The following is an 18,796-nucleotide window of genomic DNA, read 5'->3' on the forward strand; positions in this document are numbered from 1 at the left end:
CATGAACAAGACAAGATAAAAGCATATTAGGGTTTAACCTTAACGGGTTTGGGTAAAACGGGTTAACCTGTTAAAACATGATAACTTAATGGGTTGATAACGTTATGACCCGTTATGACCCGTTAATAAAGTTAAAGTTACAATTATACCCTTATATCTACAAAATAAAATTGTTGAGATTTTAATTTCGATATTTTTATTATTTGGATTGTAATTTTAGACTCGTAGTTAGTTTTATATTTTTTATAGATATTGTGATTTTAACATTTATATAAAATTATGTTAAACTTAACTAGATCAATGGAGTTAATTATGGGCCTGTTCAATCCATTCATATAAACGGATCAAAACGGGTTGACACAACACGACCCGTTATGTTAATGGGTCGTGTTAGTGTTTGAGATATTGACACAATAAGCTTAACGGGTCAAGTTAGAGTTAACCTATATAGTATAATATACATGTATTGACACGATCCGTTAACACGATTTGACACCCATAATCCGAATGCACCTCTATCTTGATACATGTAAAATTATCTAATGTGGAAACTAAGTACTTGGAACCGGATTTCTCTAATCTTTTTTAAAAAAATTATATCCCGTTTAGATGTCCTAAATGACGTGGTTTTGATATTTGAAACGACGTCATTTTGTGCTTGTAACCCTTACCTTAAAATGGGTTTTTGAAAAATTCAAGTATCCGGTTACAACTCATATAACCAGATATCCAACCTTTTATCATTAGGTGCTTGCTTGGATAATCGGATTGACCCCAACGAAAATTCAAACCCTGTTAAAAATTTGGATGTGGATCCGATTATAGTCAAATACCTAGATTCCCATCCAAATTTACATCTGTAATACAATAAAAGACACAATAATTGATTATTATTCTCAACATTTTGTTTGGGCAATGAGACAAGATGAAAAATTATCAAAATTTTTTAATTTTTTTTTCCAAATTATTATCAAAATTATCAAAATTATTATTATATAATAATTATAACTTTTATAAATTTCAAAACAAAACACAAAAAACCAATATAACCTTTCAAAACAAAAATAATGTCAAAAAATCATATTCAAACAATTTTGTGATTTATAATATATTTATCAATTATGCTGTATATAGTCACTTTTACATACTCGTTGCGTACTTCATTGATGTGGGGAAACTCAGCAGGCCTCATTTGTTTTTGCAGATGAGATAAATTGAGATTAAAGTTAAAAATTGAATAAAATATTATTAAAATATATATTTTTAATATTATTTTTATTTTGAGATTTAAAAAAGTTAAATTATTTATTTTACTTTGTGTGAAAATTTGAAAGAATTGTAATTAAGGGTATAAAAATTAACCACAAAAGGGGCCCGGACTCACTTGACCAATCCGCTTTTGGACTAGTCTTATCCAGGACCGGTTCCCTTAGTTCGAAAACCGGCCTGTACCGATCCGGTTCCGGTTCTATACTTTTCAGGACAGGATCAGTACACTATATTATATATTTTAAATTAATTTTTTTAATATTATATATAATTTTTTTATATTATATATAATTTATATATATAATAATATAAATTATAATTATATATAAGATAATGTTATTATAATTTATAACATAAAATTTTAATCTTAGACGTGAAAATTTATTTGATCATATGCTTTAAACATAAGATATATATATTAATAACATTTTATGGTGTAAGAAATTATCAACATATTCATTTTGATAAATACATAATATATTAGTAATACTAATGTATATTAATATATTAATTATATTTTGCTTTAATTAATTGATATACTAATGTATATTAATATATTAATTAGATTTTATGTCATAATATTAATGCTATTAAAACCGAAAAACCGAATAGAACCTGTAAAATCGAAGATATTAGCTTAGGAGGGTAATCAGTGTGTAATCGATTTTTAAAAATGTAAAATCGGTCCTAAATTTTATCAAAAATTGGACCAGACCGGTTACACCTATAGTTATAATGATTATATGAGATTGAATGAGATAGATGAGTTGAGAGAAGTTTTGAGGAGTTATGAAGATAAATGAGACTATTTTATATTAACAAAAAAAGTGACACAATCAATTACATTAATGAAGTGCACGAATAGTACGCAAAAGTGACTACATATATAATTATTGTATTTTTTTGTTCAACTTTGTATCATTTATTTCTCAATATCTAATAAAATACCTTAACTCAAATTATTTTACTACTATTTACATAATTTTGAGATATTTAAGTGTGCAAACATGCTCTAAATGTGATATTTAAAAAAAAAAAAATTGCACGAATATCATTATTTTATAAAAATACTTTTTATTTAAAATACACCCGTATTTTTATTTTTATTTATTTTTGATTTTTTTTGAAGTCCAGTCCGGGGACGTTATCGTCATTTGGCGCCCCTCCGCCCAAACTCCAGGATAGACCAGGGATAGTCTAGTAACTTCAGGGATCCAGCAGAAGCAGCGAGGTTCCTCATATATAAAAGCCTAGGTTTTACTATCAGCGAGCGTTCTCTCGCTAATCTTGTCGTCACGTTTCTGTGGTTCTGCGTCTCTCAGGTGCTCTTTAGGGTTCCTGAGCTCTTCATCTTTAGCGTCTAAAATTATATTAATTTTATTTTTTACTTTTTCGAGCTCATGAGTTTGATCGGTGGCCTTTAATCTTCTACCCAAAACCCTTGTTTTTCTTTTGTTTCTTGAAGTATTACGTTATTCAAATTTTGCACATGTATATCCTTTAATCACAGAGCGAATAGTATCGGAATGTAATTTCGGTTCGGTTTGATGTCTTAGTTCTCGTTCACTTCCATTTAACGTGCTTACCCTAGGTTTTGTGAAAATTTCCACCAGGGTTTAAGGTCTTTAGCTTAACCCCCTCCCCGTATAGTGATTGCATCTCAAGTTGATTCGGATTATTGTGTATCCAGTCGAAGGCTTCTTAGGTTAAATGTGTTTTCGATGCGCAATCTGATTAATCACGTATTCTAGATACATTTCAAGTTGTGTTGGCTTATTGTGACTCCAATGGAAGGGTTCTTGCCTTCTTGGGCCCATTACGTTCTTTTCACAAGTTTGTTAACAAAAAGCTGGCTATAGTTGGGACGGTTAGGATTGGGTCTATGCCAGTCTTAAAATTAAAAGAATGTGGACTAGCTTATTGTTTCGAAGGGATTAGCTTAGTACTCAATTGTTGATTTGTTTATTATTGCTAGGGCACTAGATTTTTTGGCTTTTGGGGTTCTCATGCTGCAGGAGGCTACGAAAAATTGCGTGTTTGTTACCAAATATCTGACTTGTAGTCGAAATTCTCATGTGATCAATTTTTGAGAATTATATACTCATTGCTTGTCGGATGCGTGCTGTTTTGAGTTGCTAATTGTGTTTTTTTCAACTGATACACTAACCTAGCTTTCTTTTCATTTTTTCTCTTCCTGTCCTGTAATACATGAGGTTACCGTCCTCATGCAAATATGTGGTTTGTTTAACAACAAGAGTTTGGTAAATTGGGGGATTGTGGATGCAGAGCTCCCTGTAGTCGGTTAAGCTCTATTAAGTTTGAAAAATGTTTCAATGGTAACTTGAACATGAATTGAAAATCTGTTATTTTCTAAGAGATTCTCTCGTAGAAAGTGGGATTTCCCCTGCTGCTGCCCTAGACCCCACATTTTGGCATGTATTCTTGACATTTCCTTACCCAGGGCATGTATTGTCAAACAGATAGTGTCTTTGTGACTTGGCTTATTGTTTCTGGTAACATGATTGTTAGTGACTGACAATAGATGTGCATGCATTCCATCAGACAAATGGTTATGCTGGCCTGAGTTTTGATACTAAAAAATGAAGAAAATGGCAAAGAAGAAGAGCCCATTGGTTTTTATGGATGTGTCCGTTGATGGGGATCCTGCTGAAAGAATGGTTTTTGAGGTATTATTAATATCAGTTTCATATTTTGTGGTATTATTAATATCAGTTTCATATTTTGTGGTATTATTAATATCAGTTTCATATTTTGTGGTATTATTAATATTAGTTTCATATTTTGTGGTATTATTAATATCAGTTTCATATAAATCTAAGCGTTCTACAGTATTTTCTGCTCACTTCTGTTGCTGTTGTAGTGTGATTAATGGATAGTAAATATACTTATTGGGGATCTTTGGTCTTACAGCTTTTCCCTGACGTTGCTCCTAAGACTGCAGAAAATTTTCGTGCACTTTGTACAGGTAAATAATGCATTCATGTTTACTTATGGAATTTTATTACTTCATCATCCCTCTAGGTGGTACATTATCTTATTTCTTACCTGTATAGTTAATGTAGCACCATAATCATTAATTGCCACTCTGGTCTTATTTTCTCCTAGACATGAAAATTGTTGTACACACATTTAGGTATATAGCTTCCCATATTTGCATGATATTTTTCTTTCCTCTTTTTCCCCTTGCCCGTTCAGGAATTAAATTTTTATCATTGGGTATTTTCTAGTTTGTATGAAATTTCTTTGCATTTTCAGGGGAAAAGGGGATTGGCCCTAAGAGTGGAAGACCACTGACCTACAAGGGATCCTTTTTCCATCACATTCTAAAGGGATCCTTTGCACAGGTATGTTATTTATATTTTACATTTTGATATTTCTTCTTTAGATTTGGCTTCTGTGCAAAGTTTCTGGTTGAGCATGACTTAGAAGTGGTCTGTATTTTAGTCAGTTACCCTTGTTTATGCTGTAGGATACAGGGCTGATGGTCACGACTGCTTTTCTTGTGATATAGTTTTAAGGTTGAATTTACCAAGTTGTCAATCCTCAAGATTTTACTAAGCTTACCCGTGCCCAACCCACTTTTGCACAGAGTCTTTCTGTTTTTCACCGCATTAATATCTGGTCTATATTTTGCAGGGTGGCGATTTTGTCAAACGAGATGGTATGCATAAATCTTGAAGCCATTTTCTTTCATATATTTTCTTCTTGATGATGTGGAACCTCATATATGTTCAAGGGTACTCCAAAGATGTTAAGAGGATGGTGAACTGTTGGTAATATGGCATGCGACTCAAGAAGAGCTGTATTGCACTCAATGCAATGATGTATTGAGCCTAAAAATAGATTATTAGATTTAAAATAATTCTTTTTTACGGATAATAATCCATGGTATCCGTTGTGTGGCTGCTGCTTCTGTAAATTTTAATTTCGTTTTGCTTCTCCTGGTTGTTTCTTTATCGTCGTGACTCTTTTCTCAGCTCCTGGCTTCAAGTGTTTTTTATTATGCCTTGACGAACTGGTTTTGTTAAGTAATATTTTGACAAGCTTTGTTTTGATATACTAGATAGTAGTAGTAGATCTTATCACAAATGGTGTTAGACTTGATGCTTTATCTGCAAAGTCAATGGAGTTGTTTGGACCAATAGCTTTCTGTTGGATAACTATTAGTGCTCATGTTTCAAATTTCCAACAATGTATATAGGGAACTATGAATGTAAATTATGTTACGGTTGTACTTGCTCCTGCCTTGTTAATGTGACCCTTTTTGACAACCAATTTTGTAATTTTTCTGCTACCAATTTGTTGAATTTTATTGGATTGCCGGTTGTATTTGTTATGGCCTATGGTAGGAATAGTTGTATTCGAAGCTAAAGGGTTGAAAGTCGACTCTAGGTTATTGGTATGAAGACATAGAACCATAAGTCGTGCTCAAGTTACATGTGCTTCTCATCCACTGTAAACTTTCTAAATTATTGTTCTCCCTCACCTTAGCTAGGTGTTTCCTTTTGTATACTACCTGTGTATTTGGAGTGGGCCCTTGTTGCTCTTTTTATATTATTTTGGTATCTTAAAAAAATCCAAATACATGATAATGAGTTTATTACTTTTTATTGCTATGCAAATGCTTTTGGTTTTGGTTCCCCTCTCCCCGTTGGGCCCAAATGGCGTGGGGCCACCTCAGATAAAAAAGAAAGGAAGAGGGTTATGTTCTGAACGGATTTCGGGGAAGGTGTTTTGTCGCCCTTTTGACAATCTTTTATATTGATTTGCTTGAAGTGGGTGAGATTTATGTTTTCAGTTTCCATGTTCTTACCAATTTGTAAATTAACCCAAAGTGAGCAATATTTTAGGAATGCCCTCTATCTTTGTGAAGAAATGACAGAAGATGTGACCCAATAGTTAAGACAAATGCTGTTTGTAATATGTAGTTGAAATGTGCAAATATGAGATTTTTTTGTTACTGGCTCTCGAGTTATATTTCTCTATTTTTCTTAGGTACCAGTGGAGAAAGTATATACGGGGAAGAGTTTCCAGGTTAGAGCACTATACCTATCTTAAAAAAAATCTCAAACCTTATATATTGCCCAAAATTATGGATAGGATTGTTTGGAAAGTGGGAACTTTGAAAGAACAATTTATAAATTATTTAGAATATATATGATATACATTTATGGCTACCTGAACCTGGTAAATGTTTATAAATTTAATTTTCTGTTGGATTTTTCCTCATAATGGCTCACAATTTGGATCAAATTATAACTTTATTTAATTAGTTCAATATTTATACCTATAAAAAAAAATTAGTTCAATATTTGTAAAGTTGATAAGTAATGCATTCACTCTTTATAGTCAGGTTTAATTGTAAAATGCTTGGTTGTCCTGCCACATGGCAAGTTCTTTTTAATTTGCATAGTTGCATACTAATTTATTAAATTCTGGGCTTACATTGTTTTTTTTTTTTTTTTTTGAAAAAATTTAGTTTTGGGCCTACATGTTGGGTTGGGAGTAATTTTGTTTCATATGGTCTCTTAGGATATCCAATAAACGCATCTCCATTGCTCTTTTCTATTCTTTGTGATTCTCTATTGCATGGATTTATTTGTGTTAATATGCGATGGATAAGTTCTCTTGTGCACACGACACAATATGTTTTTCCCTCAATATGTTGTATAATGGGCAGAAGGTGCTGCAGATGAGTTCTCCATATAACCAATCTTGGCATGTGCAAATTGATGAACCATCTGGATGTGTTGTATATGTTGGTTCTCTTTATTTGTATATGTTGGTTCTCTGTATTTGTGGACTTACAATGCAAGCCATCATATATTTTTGGTCTAGTGATTGTGCTAAGTGACAATTGGTTTGGTTTGTTGTTTCAGATGAGTCGCCCACCCTAAAGCATGATGGACCCGGTCTTTTATCAATGGCAATTGCTGATCGAGATACTTTAGGTTCTCATTTTATTATAACCTTTGAGGCTGATCATCATCTTGACAGGTTAGTTTATGTTATTTATGTTGTTTTAAAGGTATTTCTATTCATCTTATAAGTTGCTTCTCGTGTGTACTCTTTTCATGTTCTATAGCCCATATAGATCTGTCTTTTTTCTTTCAAATATGATTTAGATCTGTTATTTATATGGACAGGAAGCATGTTGTCTTCGGGAAACTTGTTTATGGACATGAAGTACTGAGGAAAATTGAAAATGCGGGTGATGAAGATGGGGGGCCAACTGTGACTGTTAAAATCATCAACTGCGGTGAATTTAGTGAGAGTAAGAGTCATATAGCTACACCATCTAATTTTTATCTATAACAGTTGTAGATGAAGTAATTACTCCTGTTACAAAATGAGAGTCCCTTGCAGAGGATTAAACTTTTCCTTGAACGAAAAGGGATATACGTTCAAAACTATCATTTGAACGCTAGAAAATTTTTAGTTTGTTTGGGGCAGATTTTTTTTTTGTTGGGAGGGGGGGGGGGGGGGGGGGTGCTAGTGATTAAGGTTTCCAAGATTATGGGATAGCCCTAAGTTTTGAAGGGTGCTGCATGGAATATTTTTTCTACTTTCAGTGCTTATCTGCTCTAGTTTGTGAGTTATTCTCTTTTGTATATGTTTTGTTTACTCTGTGCAGGCAGGAAAAAAGCCAATAAATTTAAAATAGGAAAAGATGCGTCTTCTGATGCAAATAATCATGAAGCACGACGAAGGGGAAAGCACAAGAAATCCTCTAGGGATAGAAGGAAAAGAAGAAGAAGATACTATTCATCCGACACAGAGAGTTCCTCAGATACTGAGTTGGAATCATCTGAATCGGATAGTGATTCTGACTTGTATTTGTCGTCTTCCTCTTACACTAGTTCTTCAAGTGATGACAGGCGTAAGAAGAGAAAGCGATCATCTAAAAGAGACAAACATAGACGGGGGAAAAGAAGTGACAAACGTCGTGACAAAAGGCGAAGGAAGCGCGATAAGAGATCCAAGCGCAGAGCAAGAAGGTGTTGTGCATAATATCCAAAACTTTTAAAACATCTTTGTATTGTTTGTTCTCGATTTTATTCTAGTTGTTACATGTGTGCTTCTTCTCGTTGTTTTTCAAAGTGCTGTTTTGTTTTCTAGCTAGTGCACCCTGGCTCATTTGTCATTTCCTCCCACACGCCAGGGGCAGGGTGACAGTTTGAAAACTCACTGAATTTGTGTGTACATACCAATAAAAAAGCTTTTTGGTTTTACTTGTATAAAAAAGATACATCTAATCTTTTATCTCTCTTTTTTCCCCGTGGCGTAGCATGCTTTGTTGTTTCTTGTATATGCTAGGCATTGTGAAATTCTTGATGACAGGCAACATGCCTATGCGTGTTAGTGGTATATACATTGGTTCTGTCTACTATCTCTCGTACTATTTGTGCGACTAGTTTTCATTCATAGTTTTCTTCAGTTATGTGACATAATTCATGTTTGGTGTGCTCTGGTTGATGAGTCAATTTTCTTTTGGAGCTGTTCTTTTTAGTGACCTGTAGTGTTGTACTTTTTGTTTTTTTTTTCCCAGTTTTTGTTGGGAGGAGAAAAGGGGGCATAGGTTTGTGGTTGGGGGTTGTTCATATAACTTTATTTGTGTTTATGCATACTGTAGTTATGGGAAATATCTTGATCTTACTTGTGGCGTGAGGGGTGAGGGATTCACAATGTGGAGTTGGTTATACATGTGGGCAATATCTTGATCACCATGTTATGTGGATAATCTTTTTTTTTTTTCCCTTTCACAGAATGAATAGGTGCTTTTTTACTAGACAATGCATTTTTTTGTGTATATCATCTTCCGATGAACAACATGCTGAATTCTGCCTCTCTATTCTGTAGAGCATCAGATAGTACTACGGATACTGAGAGCGGGAGTGAAAGCGAAAGTAGCTCTGATAGTGATGGAATTGATGTTCCTGGAAAAGATCAGAAGCGGAATGACCGTTCTCAGAAGACTGGTAATGCTTTATGCCATTGTGTCTTTATCTTCTCATATTCTTGCATTCTACCAGATCCATTCAATTAATTTGTCTCTACTTGGATGGCTATTATGAGATGTGACCCAACAGGGAACTAGAAGGGATAATTTTGTGGGCAGTTATTGATAAAATATAATTTAAATATAGATTCTCCCATTGGTATAAACATCATTATGATCCGCTGGTGTTTGGGAATAGGTATCAAATCCAGACTTTTGAACTCAATGATATTCAAATATTACTTTTAAAATACGTGAGGTGTATGAGATGCCTAGTCTATGAGAGATCTGTCTCCCTCTCTTTTTCAAGTTATCATTTTTTCTCACCTTTGTGCGGTGCTGCTTGTTTGTAATAAGATGCAGCTACAGACCAGCCTCCTTCGGTTGTCGTGAAAGAAATTGCTTCCGTCCATCGTAAAAAGAGGGAGGGAAAATCCCCCAAAGAGAATGGAGAGAAGAGAAGCAATGGCATTGAAGCAGATGCTAACTCTGACAGGAGCAGAGATAGACAACCTGATGTAGTAGATGATCACCCAGGAAAATCTAGGTCTACTTTCCATTCTTGTCACACCTCAGTTATTCTTTGTGCTTATCAATTGTTGTAGATGTGGTATTTTATTCAAAGTTGATGAGCAGGAGCCGAAGCATTAGTCCTAAAAGGACCATGAGTAAGAGTATGAGTATTAGTCCCAGGAGTCTGAGCAGAAGCCCAAGCGTTAGCCCAAAACGGAAGATAAGCAGAAGTCCGAGTCGTAGTCTTAGTAGAAGCCCCTCTCTTGGACGAGCAAGGAGCATCAGCAGAAGTCCTGTGAGAAGTCCTGCTAGAAGTGTCAGCAGAAGTCCAGCAAGTGGAAGGAAAGAGAGAAGTATCAGTAGGAGCCCAGTGGTAGCTCGGTCTCAGAGAAGTGTGAGTGAGAGCCCTGCGAGGTCCCCATTGCGGAGAAGCCAAAGCAGGAGTCCACTGAGAACCTCATCAAGAAAAGCAATTAGCAGAAGCCCTATTAGAGTTTCTAGAAGAAGCATGAGTGGAAGCCCAGTTAAATCTCCAAGAAGCACGAGCAGAAGCTCAGGTAGGGCCCCTTCAAGGAGGATTAGCCGAAGTCCTATTAGGGCACCAATCCGAAATAATCGTCGCAGTTATTCCAGGAGCCCTAGTCCTGTACGGAGAGCTAGGTCACCTCCTGACCGAGGAAGGAGTTTATCAAGAAGTGTTTCCCCAGATGGATCTCCCAAGCGTATCAGAAGGGGGCGTGGCTTTAGTCAGCGGTACTCTTACGCACGACGGTACAGAACCCCATCTGCATCTCCTGTGAGGTCTTATCGTTATGGTGGTAGAGGTGACCGCGACAGGTAAGTGGCAACTAGTTGTGAATTCTTTGACCGACAAAAGTATGATTATATAATGTTTTCTGGATAAGTGCCAAAGATTGATTGTGCATCCCTGCTTTTCTAGATATTCAAGTTACAGAAGGTATTCCCTAGACGGTATCGAAGCCCACCAAGAGTGAGAAGTCCTCCAAGGTCTGTGGTCCAAGGCATTTATATAGTTTCTAGTTGTCTTACAAAAATACTGACTTTTATAATGAGTTTTATTACTTGTACAGAGTCTTTTTTTTCTTCATTTATGAGCCGTTATTTACTCTTTTCTTTTTTTGGGGGGGGGGGGGGGGGGGGGGTGGTTCTTTTAAAAGAGAACTGCTAGACACGAACAAAGAGATTACGCAAAGTAAACATACTAATTGATGAGATTTCATGGAATCTGTTAGTTTGTGAGTTTACTTTTGTGCAATCTATTTTTGGCTAAAGTATTTTCCTTTTTAGAAAGGACAAGGGGAGGGAGTAGCAAGGTAGTTTTTATGTAGAGATTGTTTTGTTGGTGAATGATCTGGATTCCTTGGAGAGAATGCTGAGTGAAGTCAAACGTGGCCAACTCTTACTTTCCTAGCAATCGGCCACTGGCCCACTACCATGTTTATTCTGGTCGTTCTCTCTGTGTTTTTTTAATAGAATGGTTTACCTGGCCTGTTTGCAGATACAGAAGCAGGAGGAGTAGAACACGATCTGCATCACGGAGCCCACCCTACCGTAGTCGGCGTTACAGTCGCAGCCGTAGCCCCATTCGCAGCCGTTCGCCGGTTGAGCCCTATAGATCTCGTGTCTCTCCACGGGCTGAGAGATCACTTTCTAGGAGCAGGAGCCCATCTGAATCGAAGTCCTCCCTGGACTCTCAATCTCCTAGGCAGGCTAGCAAAGACAGGTCAAGGTCGTCATCTGGCAGTCTGGATGGGAAGAAGGGCCTGGTCTCTTATGGAGATGGTTCTCCTGACTCGGCCGAAAGATGAAATCATAGAGCAGTGAAGGCATTGATTGTTCTCGACGAACTCATGTTGTCTTTTTATGGATTGGAGGCTTGCGTTTTTTAGCTGGACCCTGAACTTCTGTTTTCCGGTGTTGCTAGATTATATAGTTGCTAGTAAACTATTCAGCTGTGATGCTGCTATTTAGAATTTTATCATTGCTGGATGTTTGGTAAATGGAGAATAATATGTATAACTCGGATCGTTCGATGCTCAGGAGGGAAAAAACTTTTATCATTGAAGCCATTTCAAGGTTATGGAGGTCCTCAAGACCTTGAAACGTCGTGCTGTTGCATTCATGGCATGGGTTATAAGTTCTTGTTTAATACGCGAAGAGAGAAATGTCGTACCTTCAATTATCCGAAGTGGGACAGCCCCTAATTCTAAGTGTGATACTCCTAAGCTGTTAAGCGTACAATCTCTTATCATGTATGATTCATTTAACCTTGTTTTTCACCTAAAAAAAATTAATCTGACATTTACGCTGACATTGTTGAAACTAGGCATTATTCAGCTTGAAATGTGGAAACAATTCTGAAATGGAGGATTTATCAGAGGAAAGAAACGTTGTTATAGGCTGCCAAAAAGAAAATTCAGAATGCATTTTCCAGAAGATGAATGTAGGTCATTGACTCATTGAAATTTTTTATCCAGGAAAAGAAAAAGAGAAGGAAGTTTGGAGGAAATGTAGTATTGATACAAGGTCTTAGATGATTTAAGACAAGATTTTAGGACATTTTGCAGTGTCAAAGATCAGACCCACAAAACAATAATTCTATTCTAAAATTATCTCACACGATAACCTCTCTTGTGAGAACCATTTAGGTCTCGTTGGGTTACATAGATGAGATAAGATAAAAGTTAAAAATTGAATAAAATATTATTTGAATATAAATTTTTAATAGAATTTTTATTTTAGAATTTAAAAAAGTTAAATTATTTATTATATTTTGTATAAGAATTTGAAAAAGTTATAATGATTATATGAGATGCAATGAGATGTTTTGATTTTGTAACCAGACCCGTCTATTTTATTTATTTTATTTTTTTAAATGCAACTATGCTTCTTAATTTATGCCATTCAATAAATTTATCTCCTTGACGTGCTACGTCGCTTGTTAACAAAATTTTAAAATTATATATTTAAAACAAAATGACATCCAAAAAGACAAAAAAAATGAAGACTACAATCCTAGATATTTCACCCAAAACTACAAAAAAAAAAAAAAATTTAACAAGCTATGTGGCACCATGTCAAGGGCAAAAGTGAGTTTTTTAAATAGAAAATGATTTATACACAATATTTTTCACAATATATTTTACAATAATATATTAAGTGAATATTTTTATAAAACACTTTATAAAAATAATATTATTTTACAAAAATACATAGTAGCATTCTCCTGGTTTTTTTTTGGCACTTTTACTCGTTGGTGAAAGGGAATTTCAAAAGGCAGCAGTATGTGGAGGTGAGCAGTGTCTTCGTCAACGTCTCAACTCTGAACCCTAACATCATCATCGCTCTCTCTTATGGTGATCCTCATTTCTCACTCTCCGCCGGTCGCTTGCCTTCTCTCCATCTTCATCTTCCATATTAGCGTTGTTAGTAACTCTGCCATTTCTAAATCTCTTCTCTCCCCACGCACCCGCTGCTTCTGGTAACTCATCTTCTTTTCCGCAATGGAAAAAATATAAATTTTCTTGATTAAAGGTGGAGGCGATAAAATATTTCAGGCCAAATAACTAAGTCCAGCTCATCAAAAGCCCCACTAGAAGACAAATGGAAGAAAGAAGAGGAGAGACAAAATGGACAAAAGGCTTGGAAAGGTGTTAGGAGGAAAAGATGAAAAGGGATATGAATGAGAGGCAATGTGACATAAAGGAGTGGTGAATGAATGCAAAATAGGTAAGGGACGGAGGATAAAGAAAAATGGACTAGACCACTTCCAAGGAGGGGGACTTTTTCGACTTCAACTTCTTCAATCTCTGAGGAAGGAGACGAGTGAGGAGATTTTTATTGTATAGAAAGGAAGAGAGATAATGAGAGACTATAAATAAATATATTATAGAAGACTCATTCTCAAAATTTCTGTAGAGGTAAGCCTTATGTTAAATCACGTAAATCTAGGTGTTATTATTTTTTAATTTTTTTTACATTTATTTACTACTCACCGTTATGTATTTACACACCGACGCCGTATAACCGTATCGGACCACCGTCAGAGACTTCACACTACACTGATTGAGGCCCGATCAACTTCAACGGGCTGGGAATGGATCTTTCTATCCGTCCAGCCTGTTGTGCCGTTTTAAGGTTTTAACAGAAGGAGATGGAAATTTGTATTTGCATGGCTGTTTTGTGACTTCAACTGGTAAAAGGGATTTTTTACAAGTAGGTAAAAGGAAAATTTGTGGAGTGTGCATGTGTGTTATTTGGCTTATGTCTGATTAAGGTGCTCCATGGCCGCTTAATTTTATAAACCAATGGAGTAGTTTGCTCGATAATTCTCATTCCTAGCCCTTCGTTTTTTTTTTTTTTGGTCTGCATTAGGTGATATTTTGAAAAAAAAATGTCGAAGATGTAACTTGAGGAACTTGAGCGAGAGGAACTTGAGGTTGTGCTTCAGGTTGCTTATTTATTTGCTTGAATCTCTACTTTTATAATTGATTAATCTCGTCCAGTATTTCAATGTTATGTTCTGATTTTTTGTATACAGGGCGCGGACTTTCTTGAAATCGATCATCCAGTCGGCCCTTTCGGTACTAAGGTCAGTGTCGTTTGAACTTAAAAATCTTTACTTTGGTGTTTATAAATTATAATGAACCTTTAAATACTTAATTGTAGATTTTTAATCGGCTCTTGATGTACTTTTCCAGTGTCGGATCAATGCTTCTTATGTCACTTTGACCGGTTTGGAATGAGATTTTTTCTTTTTGGTGTTGATAATTGAGACATTGGGAACAACTTTGATTAATTGGGAAATGAGACTACATCACCTATAACTTATTCATGTAGCTTTTACGAGTTTATAATCGATCATTAATGGTTGCATAGAGGCTTTTGTGTAATGTTCGTTTGTTGAAGTATGCTGCTACAGTTTTACCGATAAAAAAAAATGGTATGTTCCTGCAGTTTTTCTGGATTCATTTTTCATTACCTTTTGCAAATATTATTCTCTCTCTGAAGTCTGTCGAGATGGAAAACTTGGGATTTTTTTAGAAGCTACTCTGTTAGTTGGAATTGTCGTGGTTTTGTATGAATTATTGTATGTACAATAGCCCAGTGAACAATAACATATACGCAATTGAATCAACATGCTGAATGTTCTACATGTGTAATTCCTGGTTTGGGAATCAATTGAGCTAATGATTATGGTATTATAGTTGGCATAATCTGGATTTATAGAGATTATGTTACTGTAGACGTTGGCATAGTCTGGATTGTTCTTTCTGTCATAGAAAAAAACTAATATGGGTTTATAGAGATTGAAAGATTTTTTTTTTTTTTATTTGGCACCGGGTGTTCAGGAATAGTGTCCCGACTAATCCCAGGGGTACACAGGCCCTCGGCAAAGAGTTTCCCGCAAGTGCACGTCGGGTAATTCAAGAGAAAAATCTTCCAATCCGATGGCCCCTAGAGATTGTTTGCACCCAAGGAGATTTGAAGCTTAGACATGGGGGAACATACTCCCAAGCCCAAGGCCTTTATCACTTGAGCCAACCCCTAAGGGTTAGAGAGATTGAAAGATGTCCTCAAATGCCTAGTTTCTGTAATGTTTTTTGCTTGTAGGAAACACCTGCTGTCATCAAGTCTGTCTTTGACAAAAGAATAGTCAGATGCCCTGGTGGTGAGCAAGGTAGACATTCTTCTCATTTATCCAATTCTCCCCCTTATTAATGCAATAGCAGAATTCCTTTACTTTAGTTCTTGATAGTGTTTTGAAATTTGTAAGAATTTCACAGAAGATGAGCACGAGCATGATGAATGCCCCATCTGTTCGCAACATTTCATGGTAATTTATTCCAGTTTCCATTTTAGTTGTTATTTTTATTTATTTATTTACTATACATCTTATCTCACTGTGGGTATTTTTGAAGTAATACAAGAAGCTTCACATAATACTGTTTCTGTTTTTTAGCAGGAAGTGGTTGGCCCTGGAGGTCATACCGATGGCCATGGAGATGATGATCACCAGTGATCCACCTTGGAAGAATTTGTCTTAGATTTATTGTTTGGTTTGTTGTACGCCTCGCCTGCTGGCATAAGTTTTTTGTTGTCTTTTCTTTCTCTAACGTGCGTGTTAAATAGAATGCTCCAAACTAGGAAGTCTTGTCTTTTCTCTCCCAAGAATTGAAGGTTTTTCCAATGCTATGGACCCTTGGACCCATCGACGCCCCGGCCCCGTTTAATTATCAGTTTCTGGTAGAGTGGTATATCTCATTGCGCTTTAAGAGGTTTAGATTGGCTGTTCTACCAGATTTTCCTTACTCTGCTTTATGCAACAATTTCTCTGCCTGACTACACAATGTCAGCAGCTCAGCTTCGTGAAACTATGACCGATTGTCTCTCTGAGGCGCTCTCAGGTTCCCACGAAGCTAGGCAGAAAGCGCTTCAAATGCTGGATTCTATCACCAAGGTTAGTCCTCAAAACAGGAGCTTGCTTGCACAAATAAATGATGCCATCCCTGCCCTCCTTAACCTCTCCAAGTCTTCATCCGCCATGATTGAAACTCTCTCCTTGTCCATCCTCTTCAACCTCTCACTCAACCCTGATCTAAAGCAGTCTCTAGCAGATATGAAAACCATTTTTCTCCTCAATTCTATGATCCTCTTACCAAGCTCTCCAGCATCCAGCAGATTGGCCGCATCATTGGTTTGCAGTTTGGCAATGCTTGACAAGAACAAAGCCAAGTTTGGAGTAGCTGGTACCATCCAGTTGCTGGTCAAGGCAGTCTCGTGGCATCGTGGCCCGGCTGCCCATCATCTCCTAAGTTCTCTGGCTGAACTTGTCCAGTTCCATGGCAATTGCACCGTGGCTGTTCGATCCGGAGCTGTTCCAGTGCTTATCCAAATAGTGGAGAACAATGATGGTGAGGATCTAGCCGGAACTTCTCTAGCTGTTCTCGGTCTCCTTGGTAGGTTTGACGAGGGATTGAATGCATTGAGAAAGACTGAGGACGTTGTGAGTTTGATGATCAATGTGTTGAAAAGGAGGTGCATGTTGAGTAAGGAGGGTGCGGCAGAGATACTTCTTCGCCTGTTTGATGAAAGTGAGGACATCATCAGAGATGCTTCCAGAGCGCCCGACTCCTTGACCGCGCTGCTAGCAGATCTTTCTGTGAGAGGATCTGCAAAAGCTCGAGAGAAGGCTACTTTGCTAATGAAGAAAATGATAAAAGCCAACGTGGATTCTGATGTGGATGGGGAATCCATGTTTAATTTCCAATGGAAATAAGATTAGAGAAATGATAGTTGGAATCGTGGCATCTGAGACTACTTTAAATTAGATTAAACACCTGCCAGAGATCATAATCTTATCCAACCACTCCATGACCAGCGTAGAAAGTAATCAATACCTGTTCTACAGACTCTGTATGGTGAAATTTTCCTGTAGACATCATTCATATGTATGATTTTAGGTTCCTAGTTTGAAAGATGTTTCAGAAAATTAATTTGTAATAGAACGAAAAATAATTGTCCAGATTTCCCAAAAATTAATATAAATTAATTTTGAGCAATTATTATCTAATTTTTAAAATACGGACGTGTGGTACTCTTATTTTGTTATAGATATTACATCAATTAAAACTTATATAAATAATTTTAATTATATGACATGTTGTGATAAAGTGAGAGTATCTCGTCATCTATACTCGAGAGTGCCTAATTATTTAAAATATTTGTCCCATACAATTAATTACAAGGTTAGCCTCGAGGTAAAGCTGTAAATTGTTCATCTCAAATTCATCTGAGGTATCTTTCCTACGTAGATATTCCATCCTCCTGGACCTCCCAGGCCATCGATCTATTAATATCATATATAAAGCTACGAATCTTAAACCATTATCGTCCTTTTTTATTCTGTAATAAACTAGAGATACAACATTCAATAGGACATTGAACTTGGACAGAATTAAGCTTTGACCATCGTAAGATCATTTGAATTACCATGCTCGAAACAGATAAAATATTACAAAACAATGCACGAAATGACTCTCTCTCAATCTCAAATTTGTTCTTCCTTTTTTTTTTTTTTGTTTTTGTTTTTTTTCCTCCTTCCAAGAGGTCACGAACCATTGTCTACGTAGAAGGTTTTGAGCATGTTTATAAGGAGTAAACAATTCTCTTTTACAGAATCGGTTTTATGAGATGATCAATTAGGTTTATGAATTTTTTCATGTAATCGGAACCTGTCACATAATGGATGGGGGGTCTATACTACTTATTTTGTGACAATGACTAGGAAAAAAATACTGACCTGTACGTGAAAGAGGGTGTTGAGGAATAATATCACATTATTTGTGGACAAAGTATTATATATGTTTATAAGAAATAAATAATTCTCTCTTATAAAACTGATTTACTGAGATGAATTGAGTCTATAAATTTATTTAGGTAATGGGTTTTATGTATTTACCATTAAAGTACTCTTGATAATTACCACGAAGCACTGGCGCAAATTGATTTGCCAAGTATTATTAAGAAAAAGATGAAGTAAGAGCAACAAAAGATTGACAGACAAGATGGAGAATATTCAAGATGGCGGCTATTGCCAGCCCAAATGATGTTTGTTTAACAAAAGACGAAAGGATTATTATTATTATTATTATTATTATTATTTATTATTTATTTTTTTTCCTCTTCTCTGGGCAGAAAGATGAGAGGAGCCAGAGAGAGAATGTTGGCGGGGTAGATTAATGGATGCTAATGAAAATTTTCCTTCATTCGCCCTACTACTTTTTAATTAGCATCTTATTTTCCAAGTCTCGTTTGATTAAAAATATAGTTTTTTGTAAAAGATATTTGAGCCTTTTTTTTTGTGGAAGAAAGTGACAAAAACTTTATAACAATCAGAATGGTATAAGTTTAAAAAGTATGGCTGCATGACAATCTAGTATTCAATAGTGAAAGCTGCAAGAATAATATAGG

The 18,796-nt window shown here is 35.8% G+C and overlaps 2 protein-coding genes and 1 long non-coding RNA gene across 3 annotated transcripts; all 3 read left to right on the forward strand.

Moving 5' to 3' along the window:
- Window positions 1–2,437: 2,437 nt before the first annotated feature.
- LOC121261321 (peptidyl-prolyl cis-trans isomerase CYP95-like) lies at window positions 2,438–11,945 on the forward strand. Its single transcript, XM_041163638.1, is given in 15 exon segments — window positions 2,438–2,591; window positions 3,832–3,956; window positions 4,201–4,255; window positions 4,546–4,634; window positions 4,927–4,951; window positions 6,286–6,324; window positions 7,170–7,287; window positions 7,437–7,564; window positions 7,925–8,288; window positions 9,151–9,269; window positions 9,647–9,836; window positions 9,926–10,639; window positions 10,743–10,759; window positions 10,762–10,810; window positions 11,322–11,945. Coding segments are annotated over 14 exon segments (2,304 nt in total). The 5' UTR covers window positions 2,438–2,591; window positions 3,832–3,869; the 3' UTR covers window positions 11,632–11,945.
- A 1,701-nt stretch (window positions 11,946–13,646) lies between these two features.
- On the forward strand, window positions 13,647–14,830 carry LOC121261322. Its single transcript, XR_005939872.1, has 3 exons — window positions 13,647–14,038; window positions 14,198–14,273; window positions 14,364–14,830. It is a non-coding gene; the product is annotated as an uncharacterized LOC121261322 (long non-coding RNA).
- A 1,342-nt stretch (window positions 14,831–16,172) lies between these two features.
- LOC121260316 (U-box domain-containing protein 2-like) lies at window positions 16,173–17,102 on the forward strand. Its single transcript, XM_041162139.1, has one exon. It carries the CDS (start codon window positions 16,173–16,175, stop codon window positions 17,100–17,102), a length of 930 nt encoding a protein of 309 aa, XP_041018073.1.
- The last annotated feature ends 1,694 nt before the right edge of the window (window positions 17,103–18,796 follow it).

This window comes from Juglans microcarpa x Juglans regia, chromosome 4D, assembly GCF_004785595.1.
Source record: "Juglans microcarpa x Juglans regia isolate MS1-56 chromosome 4D, Jm3101_v1.0, whole genome shotgun sequence".
NCBI lineage: Eukaryota > Viridiplantae > Streptophyta > Magnoliopsida > Fagales > Juglandaceae > Juglans > Juglans microcarpa x Juglans regia.